This window comes from Myodes glareolus, chromosome 24 (assembly GCF_982192425.1).
Source record: "Myodes glareolus chromosome 24, mMyoGla1.1, whole genome shotgun sequence".
In the NCBI taxonomy this organism is placed as follows: Eukaryota; Metazoa; Chordata; class Mammalia; order Rodentia; family Cricetidae; genus Myodes; species Myodes glareolus.
The window spans coordinates 15974157-15985721 of NC_142049.1; the positions used below are offsets into that span (position 1 = coordinate 15974157).

The 11565-nt window shown below is 46.7% G+C and overlaps 1 protein-coding gene across 1 annotated transcript; it reads right to left on the bottom strand.

The window, feature by feature from the left end:
- Positions 1 to 488: 488 nt before the first annotated feature.
- Zscan2 (zinc finger and SCAN domain containing 2) lies at positions 489 to 2047 on the bottom strand. Its single transcript, XM_085683093.2, has one exon. The coding sequence runs from the start codon at positions 2006 to 2008 to the stop codon at positions 611 to 613; it is 1398 nt and encodes a 465-aa protein (XP_085539219.2). The 5' UTR covers positions 2009 to 2047; the 3' UTR covers positions 489 to 610.
- Positions 2048 to 11565: the final 9518 nt, after the last annotated feature.

The following is an 11565-nucleotide window of genomic DNA, read 5'->3' on the forward strand; positions in this document are numbered from 1 at the left end:
CAGGCACACGAATCTACGTGGACACATTTCCTGGCAGGCACCGTCCCTCTTACCCGCTGGGACATCAGTTCCAGGCCATACTTGCCCAAACTGTGTTCTGGACACTTTCTGAAACTATGCCCACATACAGATGATTCCGAATTGGACAGCTATCGTCATGACCTGACACGGGGAGGGGAGCCTGGAATGCTAGCAGCTTAGGGTAAAGGCACCGACATGGGACAAGGTGATAGCCGAACAATCAGAAGCACACAATAGGGTCCAGTATTTCCTGGGGGGCTCAGCTCAGATGTAAACTGTCATCCCATATGGAGAAAGAGCTCCCCATTTCAAGGGAACAGAAGCACAGAGGAAAGTAAAGGGGGGCAATTAGATCATGAAATATAATATAAAGACCCCACCTACAACCTTCTGCTCCGACACTCCATTCTGGAACTGCACAGGACTCTAACATAACAAATACCTAGAAATGAGGACAAACGGTATGGTTCTGGCAAGAACTCCCACCGGGCATTTGGGAAAAACGGCTTTTTAAAGGGACAACATTGGGGGCACTGGGGAAAGCTCCCTTCAGAGTCAGCTCCAGCATCTCCCTCCACTTTACTGCACTTCAGTAAATCTTTTCTTTCAGGTGAGTCCTCTGGTGTGTAATGAAGTTGGAGCTATTGCTGAAGCCCTTGCCACAGTCGGGGCATTTGTAGGGCTTCTCTCCGGTATGAATTCGCTGGTGTATAATGAGCACGGAATTCCAGCTGAAGCCTTTCCCGCACTCGGGACACCTATACGGCTTATCTCCCAAGTGGGCTCTTTGGTGCATCACCAGAATGGAGCCCCGGCTGAAGCGCTTGCCGCACATGGGGCACGTATAGGGCTTCTCACCCGTGTGCGTCCGCTGGTGCACCACCAGCTGCGAGCGCTGGCTGAAGCCCTTCCCGCAGTCGCCGCATTTGTAGGGCTTCTCCCCGGTGTGGATCCGCTGGTGCTTGATGAGGTTGGAACTCCAGCTGAAGCTCTCCCCGCACGTAAGGCACTCGTAGGGCTTCTCGCCCGTGTGCACGCCCTGGTGCGCGATCAGGCTGGAGCTCTGGCTGAAGCTCTTCGCACATACCCCGCACTTGTAGGGCTTCTCCACCATGTGCGTTCGCCGGTGCGTGGCCAGATTGGAGCTGCGGCTGAAGCTTTTGCCGCACTCGCTGCACCGATAGGGTTTTTCTCCAGTGTGCGTTCTCCGGTGGGTGATGAGCGCGGAGCTCTGGCTGAACCTCTGACCGCAGTCAGTGCATTTGTACGGTTTCTCTCCAGTGTGGATTCTCTGGTGTCGGATCAGGTTGGAGTTGTAACTGAAGCTTTCACCACACTCCTTACACGCATAGGGTTTTTCTCCGGTGTGGATTCCCTGGTGAGTATTAAGGCTGGACCGGTTGCCAAAGCTCTTGCCACACTCGGGGCACGAGTACGGCTTTTCGCCTGTGTGCGTGCGCTGGTGTGCGATGAGGTTGGGGCTCCGGCTGAAGCTCTTGCCACACTCGGCACACTGGAAAGGCTTCTCGCCCGTGTGGATCCTCTGGTGGGTGATCAGGTTTGCACTCCGGCTAAAGCTTTTTCCGCAGTCCCTGCATTTGTAAGGCTTCTCTCCGGTGTGTGTCGTTTGGTGCCTGCTGAAGTTTGAACCGTCGCTGAAGCTCTTCCCACATTCTTCACACTTATAGTATTTCTCCCCTGTGTGGGTCCGCTCGTGGGTGATGAGGTGGGATTTCCGGCTGAAAGTTTTCCCACACTGAGGGCATTCGTAAGGCTTCTCACCCAGGTAGGTGCCCTGAAGGCCTATGAGCTGGCCAACTTCCCTTCCTCGGGAAGGTACGGCCCTGTGGTCCTCACTGGGGGCATTTCCCTGGACGCCCCCAGAACCATCGTCCCTCTCAAAGTCGCTCTCCCCATCGGATTGCTGACCACCTTCCCCTCTGGGTATTTTCAAGAACATCCCCTGTGATTCCACATCCTCAAACATGTCTTGACTTGAGTTTTCTCCGTTCTCACTCTGTATCTCAAAGTCTGAAATAAAGGAAAACACACAATGTCCGGTCAATTTCCCATGATGATGAGGAAAAGAAGCCAAAGAAGAAAGTTAAAGGGCAGGGGCAACGGAATGGCTCAACGGTGCTGGCCGCCCAGTCTGATGAGCTGAATTTTGATCTGTGGGACCCACACCGTGGAAGGAGAGAACAAATTCCAGCAAGTTGTCCTCCGGCCTCCACACACATGCGTTCTCTCCTCTCTCTCTCTCTCTCTCTCTCTCTCTCTCTCTCTCTCTCTCTCTCTCTCACACACACACACACACACACACACACACACTTTCAAATGAAAGTAAAGAGGACTAGGAGATGGCTTAGTTGGTAACCTGGCAAGCATGAGACCTGACTTTGACTCCCAGAACCCACATAGAACAGTTTGGTGGTGTGTGCTTGTAATTTCCATGCTGAGGAAGCAGGGACACAGACACCTAGGATTTGCTGGCCAGCCAGACCAGCCTATATGGCAAGTTCCAAGCCAGTGAGATTCTGTCTCAATAGGTAGGTAGGTAGGTAAGTAGGTAGGTAGGTAGATAGATAGATAGATAGATGATAGATAGATAGACAGACAGACAGACAGACAGACAGACAGACCAACCAGCCTATATGGCAAGTTCCAAGCTGGTGAGATTCTGTTTTGATAGGTAGATAGATAGATAGATAGACAGACAGACAGACAGACAGGCACACATAGATAGACATGGGGCTGGAGAGATGGCTGAGTGGTGGAGAACACTGGCTGCTCTTTCAGAAGGTCAGGGCTCAATTCCTCTTCCAGGGCCAGCATTCACATGGTGGCTAAGAACTACGTCTCCAGTTTCAAACAACCTGACACTTCCTTAAGCTTCTATGGGTGCTGCATGCATGTGGTGCACAGACAGACGCGCAAAACACCCATACACATAAATAAAAATAATTTTAAAACATGGGCAATGTTTAAGGACCACCACTTGAGACTGTCCTCTGCCTTCCACATGCACACTTGTGCATCTGTGGACAAACACACATGCACACACACACACATGAATGAACACACACACAATGGCTACAAAATTCTCAAATAACAAAAGCCAGGTTGGGGGCTAGGAGTAATGTCCAGCAGTAGAGCATTTGCTAGATAGATGAGAGGTTTTGGGATCAATTTTTTACTTTTTTCATTTATTCTTATCTTATATGCATTGGTGTTTGTCAGATCCCCTGGACCTGGAGTTAAAGACAGTTGTGAGCTGCCATGTGGGTTCTGAGACTTGAACCTGGGTCCTGATTTCTAACAAACAACCAAACCCAACAAGCCCTAGGGATCTCCAACTCCACCCTCCTCGGTGCTGGGATCATAATTATGCACCACCATGCCTGGTCTCTTTAAAAAAAAACTTTATTATTATATTATTATTATTTGTGTGTGTGTGTGTGTGTGTGTGTGTGTGTGCATGTGTGAGAAGGCCTGCACATGACACTGCCCATGTATAAAGGTCAGAAGACAACTTTCAGGGTTCAGTTCTCACCTTCCACCTTGTTGAGGCATGGTCTCTCACATCTGCTGCACTAAATACCCCAGGCTAGCTGGCCTGTGAACCTCTGGGTGATTTTCCTGTCTCTGCTTCCCATTTTCCCACAGGAGTGCTAGGATGACAGACACAGGCCACTGCATTTGGCCTTTTCGCAAGGGTTCCAGAATCAGCAAATCATCAAGTTTTCTTTTACCCGATAAGCCATATTACTCACCCATGCCTGGCTTTAGAAGTCTCCCCCTGTAGTTCTGGATGGCCTGGAACCCAGAGATGCGCCTGCCTCTGCCTCCCAGGCACTGGGATTAAAGGTGTGCACCAACACACCTAGCTTCACATCTGGCTTTTTAAACTGGGTGCTGGGGATCAAACTGGGGTCCTCATACTTGTGCAGCAAGCACTGTCCTGACTGACCCATCTCTCTGGTCCCTAGACCAGACAGGCATGCATTCTGTATTCTTTCAAGTTTCTCTTCTCATTGTTTCTTTTTAATTGTAATTTCTTTGTGATCTATTTTTATAAAGTATCTCTATTCCTTTGTAGAATTTTGTATACAGAAATAAATCAAAAAATTTTATTGATAAAGATGATAGCCTAATTATTTCTAAGACCCAACATTAGACCTCTTGAGAAAGCAGTGAAGACAATCAGTAAAATGGCCATGTAAGGTCTAGCCACATTTATATTATTCAGACAATTAAACAGCTACTCAAGGTGAGGTGACCGACCCTGTGACTGAGAGCCTATATGTGCAAATTCCCACACTCAGGCATGTCTCTGTTAGGTGGCATCTGGGCTCCAGCCATGCTTTTATTTCACTTTCAAAGAAAGCTGGAAGAAAGAGCAAAGATCTAACTCTGTTGTTCTTATTGTTCTCTTGAGATGTGACAGTCTGGGGTGGCCAAGACAGAGCTAAGGCAGAGGATGACTTTGAACTCCTGATCTCCTTGCTCCACCTCTTCGGAGGTCTATGTGGTAGTTTGTATAGTGCCAGGGATAGAATCCTAGGGCCTCCTGCATTCTTTCTATCTATCTATCTATCTATCTATCTATCTATCTATCTATCTATCTACCTACCTACCTACCTACCTACCTACCTACCTACCTACCTACCAATATAGATATACCCATGTAAAGGGAGGAGAGAGTCTACTCCACAAAGTTGTCCTCTGACCTTCACACATGTGTTATAACATACACAAATAATAAAAATAAATAATAAAAATTTGTAAATGCATGTGTGTGCCTGACAAGTTTATGCATACTATGTACATTGAGGTGCCCGTGGAGCTCAGAAGAGGGCATCAGATCCTCTAAAACTAGAGTTCAGGGAGTTGTGAGCCATGCTATGTGGGTGTGCTGGAAACTGAACCCCAGTTTCTACAAAAGCCACAAATACTCTTAATCACTGAGCCATCTCTTCAATGCCACTTCTTTCTTCCTTCTTCTTTCTTTCTTTCTTTCTTTCTTTCTTTCTTTCTTCCTTCCTTCCTTCCTTCCTTCCTTCCTTCCTTCCTTCCTTTCTTTTCTGTTTTGTTTTTTGAGACAGGGTTTCTCTGTGTAGCTCTTGCTATCCTGAACGCACTTTGTAGACCAGGCTGGCCTTGAACTCACATAGATCCACTTGCCTCTGCCTCCTAAGTGCTGGGATTAAAGGTATGCACCAAGCTCAGCCCCCTTAGTTATTTATTTTATTTGGGTTTTTCAAGACAGGATTTCTCAGTGTAGCCTTGGCTGTCCTGGAACTTGCTCTGTAGACCAGGCTGGCCTTGAACTCACAGAGATTCATTTGTCTCTGTCTCCTGAGTGCCAGGACCAAAGGTGTGTGCCACCAGCACCCAGCTATTATAGTATTTTTTAGAAAGGCAATAGTTAGTGGCTTGGGCACTACTCAGAGGTAGGTTGTTAGCTTAGTACACACAACTCTAGGTTTAAGCCCTAGCACTAAAGAGATCACACTGAAGTAGGAGCCAGCTCTTTGTGGGTAGTAAGGAAACAGACCCCATGGTGAAAAGTACAGTGACCACATATATTGCAATAGCAACAGATGTGAGGATAAAACCTGTGAGGTTGGGGACACCGAGGAAGTGAGGAGAACAGGAATAAAAGGAAGCAGGTGACAGGGACTTCAGGAAGTTCAGGCAGAAAGTCACATCCTCAATGTTCAGACTCACCTCAGTGCCACAGTGTTTGAGAACTGGGGTAAGCAGGGCTGGCTTCTTTGGTTCCAAGAAGCCGTGTGTGTTTATGTGTGTACATGTGTGTGTGTGCATGGCTACAACAATCACACAGAAAGTTGTTCACGCAGAGCATGAAGCTGCTTCTGTAAAGCAGAGAAGCCTTTCATTCACACATGGAGCAGGGACTTAAGACTGAGAAAAGTGGCATTTACCAATAAAAACAGTAAATGAAGGCACTGACTCAGGGAAGGAAGAGAAAGGAGAGTGTGGGAAGAGACAGAGTGACAGGTGAAGGAGAAGCAGGACGGGGGCAAGCGGCGAAGTAAAGGTGGACCAGAAAAGGCACAGGAGAAAAAAACAAAAGGAGAAAAGCAGTCGATTCATTGGAAACGAAGCTATGGAAAGATCCAAGTGTATGATAGAACCCTAGTGAAAGAAGAATCAGTAAACATGTTCTTTGAGTTCTCAAGAAGAAACTAGAACAAATGAACACAACCAACTCTTTTTTTTTTTCCCAGCAGGGTTTGCTGGAGATGGCATCCAGGGCTTCGCACATGTGAGGTGAGTTCTCCACAATGCACTAAAGCCCCCACCCCTAGAGCAAATTCTGAAACATATCATCTATAGGGGGTGGCTATGTAGCTCGGTGGGAGAATGAGCGCTGAGCGCTATGAGCCCTTGGACTCAACTCCGGCAGCAGCCTCTAAAAGAACGAAAAGAGGAGTGGAGTCACAGGGAGAGGAGGAGAGAGAAAATAGCTAAAACTGAGGGTGGGCCAAGGTGGAATGGTGGATTCATTGGCTGCTTCATCTGTAACACTTGTGGGTTCAAAAGAAAATGTTTAAACATGGAAAATGAATGAATGAATGCAAAGGGTAGTTTAAACCCTTATTTAAAGTTTTGAGTAAGATTACTCTTGCCCATGTCAATATTTAGGAAGAGATAAGTTACATTCACTAAACTCTTTGTATTTCTCCATGCCTAGCTCTTTTGACAGGGTTTCTCTGTGTAGCCCTAGCGGTCCTGGAACTCACTACGGAGACCAGGCTTGTCTCAAACCTAGAGATCTGCCTGCCTCTGCCTCTCAAGCGCAGGAATTAAAGGAGTGCATCACGACCTCCACCACCAGGCATGACCTTCAACTTCTGATGCTTCTGCCTACCTCCTAAGTGCTGAGATTACGGATACACGTGACCAAACCTATCTTTACGCAGAGCTTGCTAGTCCTTGAGAAAGGCAAGCTAACTGAGCTTTTTAGTTATCTATATAACATTGGTCCTTGTTTTATTCATATGCTCCTTGGGGCACAACAAGCTTGTTCTTCAGTATAGTCCTTGACTCCCCACTAATCTCTAATCGGAGAGGATACATCAGTCTGACTAAATTCATGTTTTAGAAATTAGAAATTAGAAATAGATTGTCAAGTCTATTCCAGACGGCTGGGGATGTATCTCAATTGGTATAGTGCTGGGCTAGCATGCGCGAAGCCCTGATTTCAACTCTCAACACTGCATTACATTCAAGTGAAGCCTCACACCTCTAATACCAGCACTCAGACGTAGGGGCAGGTATCAAGGACACTGTGACCCACACAGTCAACTCTTCAGCTTGAGAGGTTTTCATGGTCCTCCCCAACCAATGCAGATTCTCCACAACTCAGATTCCAACTCCAACCTTGTCTGCTCAAGGAAATGTCGTCCCACACCTGTGGCTGGTCTAGAGGGCACCAGATGAAAGGGAGACCCAGCAAATGATACTTAGGCCACAAAGGGACCATGTCCTTGAGTCTCTCTGACTTGAGAAGTGGGAAAAACACTTCAAAACTCATAAAGATGCTGTTTTAAAATATCTTTATTGATACATGTTACATACTCACTGGGTTTGTTGAGCCTGAATGAGGGGCTTCTGGGAATGAAAACACTGTAGGCTAAGAGAGCTCCTTCATGAAGCTAAGCAGCCTGGCTTGCCCATTGGCCTGAGCATTTCCCTAACAGATGTCCTACCAATCCTCCTTCAAAGAGTCCGAAGTATCCCTGGCTATGCTTTGTCAGACTTGAACTTGACCCCATTTTGTTTTACAGAATCAAAGTTTAGGGGTTGGAAAGGTAGCTCAGTGGTTAAGAATTCAGACTGCTTTCACAGTAGGTGAGATGAATTCCCAGCACCCATGTCAGGAGGCTCACAACCACCTGTAACTCCTCTAGAGTAACTCCATGGACAACTGCACTCATCTATACACACCTTTGTACAAACACCTGCATATACATAACTGAAAATAAAAACACGTCCTTTATAATCAAAGCTTAACCAGGCGGTGATGGTGCACACCTTTAATCCCAGCACTCAGGAGGCAGAGGCAGGTGGATCTCTGAGTTTGAAGCCAGCCTGGTCTACAGAGTGAGTTCCAGGACAGCCAGGGCTACATAGAGAAACCCTGTCTTGAAGAAAAAAAAAAAGTTGGGGTTGGAGAGATGGCTTAGTGGTTAAGAGCATGGACTGCTCTTCCAGAGGTCCTGAGTTCAATTCCCAGCCACCAAATGGTGGCTCACAACCATCTGTAATGAGATCTGGTGCCCTCTTCTGGCCTGCAGGCAGGATACTGTATATAGAAAGAGAGAGAGAGAGAGAGAGAGAGAGAGAGAGAGAGAGAGAGATAGAGAGAGAGAGAGAGAGAGATAGAGAGAGAGAGAGAGAGAGAGAGAGAGAGAGAGAGAAGAAAAAAAGTTTCATCCTATATTCATCCCAACAATACTGACTGAGTTCTCACAGTGAGAAGGAACCAGGAAGAGGAAAAAGAAGAGAGGACAAGGTCGCTGGCCTTTGGGAATTTTGTTAACTCCCTAAAAGAAATAAGAAGAGCATATAAATAATAATAAGAATAAGAATAAGAATAATAAGATTGGTAAAAAGTCAAGACTGAGGCAGGAGAATGATGAATTCAAGTTCAGCCTGGGTTAGACACAGATACAGCGAGGCCTCATCTCAAAACAGAGAGCCAGCAAATAACAAAAATTCAAAGAGACTGCAAATGTCCCGAAGAAGGAAGAGGTCACTTGGTTAAGCAGGCAAGGGCGGAAGCCAGACGGCTCTGGGAGATGCGGAGAAGCTCGGGTGACGGGGAAGAAGCTAGAAGGAGGTTTAGTCTAGAGGCGCCTGCAAAAATTCAACCAAGAAATCCAAAAGTCTGATTTAGGAGTGGAGCAGGATTAAAACACCCACAGGAGACACAGACAAACAGAGATGAGCTTTACATGTAGTAAACTATTACTAGAGGTATGGCCTTAACTGGAATTACAGGACACTTTAGCCGTGAACACCCAGAGGTGCCTCCTAGTCAAATATTAAACAATGACTAACCAGGCCTTGAAATGCCCTTTCCTGGGTAAATACACCCTAAGACCTTCATCTTAACAAACAGAATAGAGGCCGGCTGGTACAGGGTACAGGGTAGGCCAAATGTTCAAGAAGGAATGAAGGAAAGTGTAGAGATTCCTGTGAGCAACTATGAGGAAGAAAGGCACGCATGTTCTCAAATGAAGACCAACAGAGATAATCTTTTTCCCCCAAGACAGGGTTTCTCTGTGTAGCCTGGGCTGCCCTCAAGTTTACAGAGATCTGCCTGCCTCTGCCTCGGGAGTGCTGGGATCAAAGGTGAGCACAACAGAGATAATCTTAAGGCAGAAGTCAGGGGTGACACGCTGGTTCCTGGGGTGGGGGACCCCATCCTAGATGAGCAGTGAAAATGTGAAGATGCCATGAAGCTGACGGCAAGTGCTGCAATCATGTCAGACACAGGCCGAGAAATGGCACCAATCCGTGACATCCCTGAGTGAACAACCCCCAGACAGATCTCTCCTCAGCCCAAACTTCCATGATAGCTTGGAAGTCCTGAACTTGTCACAGCCATCCGAAGGCAAGTGAAGGGACTGGAGGGATGGCTCAGTGGTTAAGAGCACTGGCTGCTCTTCCAGAGGACTCAGGTTCAATCCCAGCACCCATATGGCAGCTCACAACTGTCTGTAGTTCATACAGACATACCTGAAGGTAAACCACCAATGTACACAAATAAATTCAAAAATAAAAGAAGGCAAGTGAAGTCTAAAATGGGATGACAGAATTTTCCTTTCTTCTTCCTTGTACAAATAATAAAATTAAGCTGAATGGCATGTCCTATAATCCCAGAATTCAGGAGACTGAGGCCAAGCTAGACTACAATGCGAGGCCTTGTCTCAAAAAAACAGACAGACTGCTAGGTGGTGATGGTGCATACTTTTAATCTTAGTGGGAGGTAGAGGCAGGCAAAGCTCTGTGAGTTTGAGGCCAGGCTGGTCTACAGAGCAAGTTCCAGGACAGCCACGACTGCGATATAGAGAAACCTTGTCTCAGAAAACAAACAAAAAACAGACAAAGATGTAGCTCAGTTGGTGGAGTTGGTAGAGTGCTTTACCAAAGAGGCAGGACACCCTGGGTTTGATTCTCCAGGGCCACAAAAAGGAGGAATGGCAGCACACGTCTAAAATCCCAGAGGTGGAAGCAGGAGGATCAAAAGTTCAGTGTGGGGCTGAGATGGTTCCGCAGCCAGGAGCACTGGTGCTCTTCCAGAGGACCAGGGTTTGATTCCCAGCACCCCCTGGTCAGCTCAAATGGTCTAAATCCAGTTCCAGGAGACCTGACGCCCTCTTGTGACCTCTGAGGGCACCAGACAAACATGGTGCACAGACAAGAATGCAGGCAAAACACCCACGCACATAAACATAAATGAGTTTAAAACAATAAAGTTCAAGGTCATCCTCAACTACATACCAACTTTAGAGCAGCTTGGAATACACAGACTCCTGTTTCCATGATTAATTAATCACATAAAAGTTACTAGCTCAGGGATATGGTGCTTGTCTCACATGGTCAAGACTGTAGGCTTGCTCTCCAGCATACTCTTAAAGAAGTTATCTGTCAAAGTCAAAAAACTTAAATACTGCACTTCAAATAAAACTTAGGATCTGTGAGACTCGTCCAGAAGCAAACAGACCTGAGTCTGAATCCTGGCTCTACCACCTGACCACAGTGTGAACTTGCTGAGCTTCCTGTCTGGCAAGTGACAACCACACTCACCTTACAAGATGTGCCATATGTAAGTACCATACAAGATGCTCAGTAAAGGGCTGGCCGCAGTCAATCCTCAAAGTCAGGACCTTTTCCCTGAGGACAAACTTACCCATATTTCTCAGTCCCTAGCTAAGGTCACGCCCTCTGCCCTAAACTACCTTCTCCTCACCCTTGCCAGTCTTCCCAGTCCACTGGACTGGATGATGTGAGTCACTGCCTTAGTCCTGATTGGAATCTCCTCCTTCCAGTGCCTCACTAGGAATCCTCAGGACCACGCATGTGAAGAAATGATTAGGAACACGGATCTTGGGCTGGAGAGATGGTTCAGTGGTTAAGAACACTAACTGTGGGGGGAAGGGAGAGTCAGGAAGGGGAGCAGAGAAAAATGTAGAGCTCAATAAAAATCAATAAAAAAAATACAAAATAAAAAGAACACTAACTGCTCTTCCAGAGGACCCTGGTTCAATTCCCAGCACCCACATGGCAGCTCACAACTGTCTGTAACTCCAGTTCTGGGGAACCTGAGACCTTTTTTTTTTTTTTTTTTTTTGAGAAATGCCATTGTGGCTTTCTTTTTTTTTTTAATACTTATTTATTTATTATGTATACAATACTCTGTCTGTGTATATGCCTGCAGGCCAGAAGAGGACACCAGACCCCATTACAGATGGTTGTGAGCCACCATGTGGTTGCTGGGAATTGAAC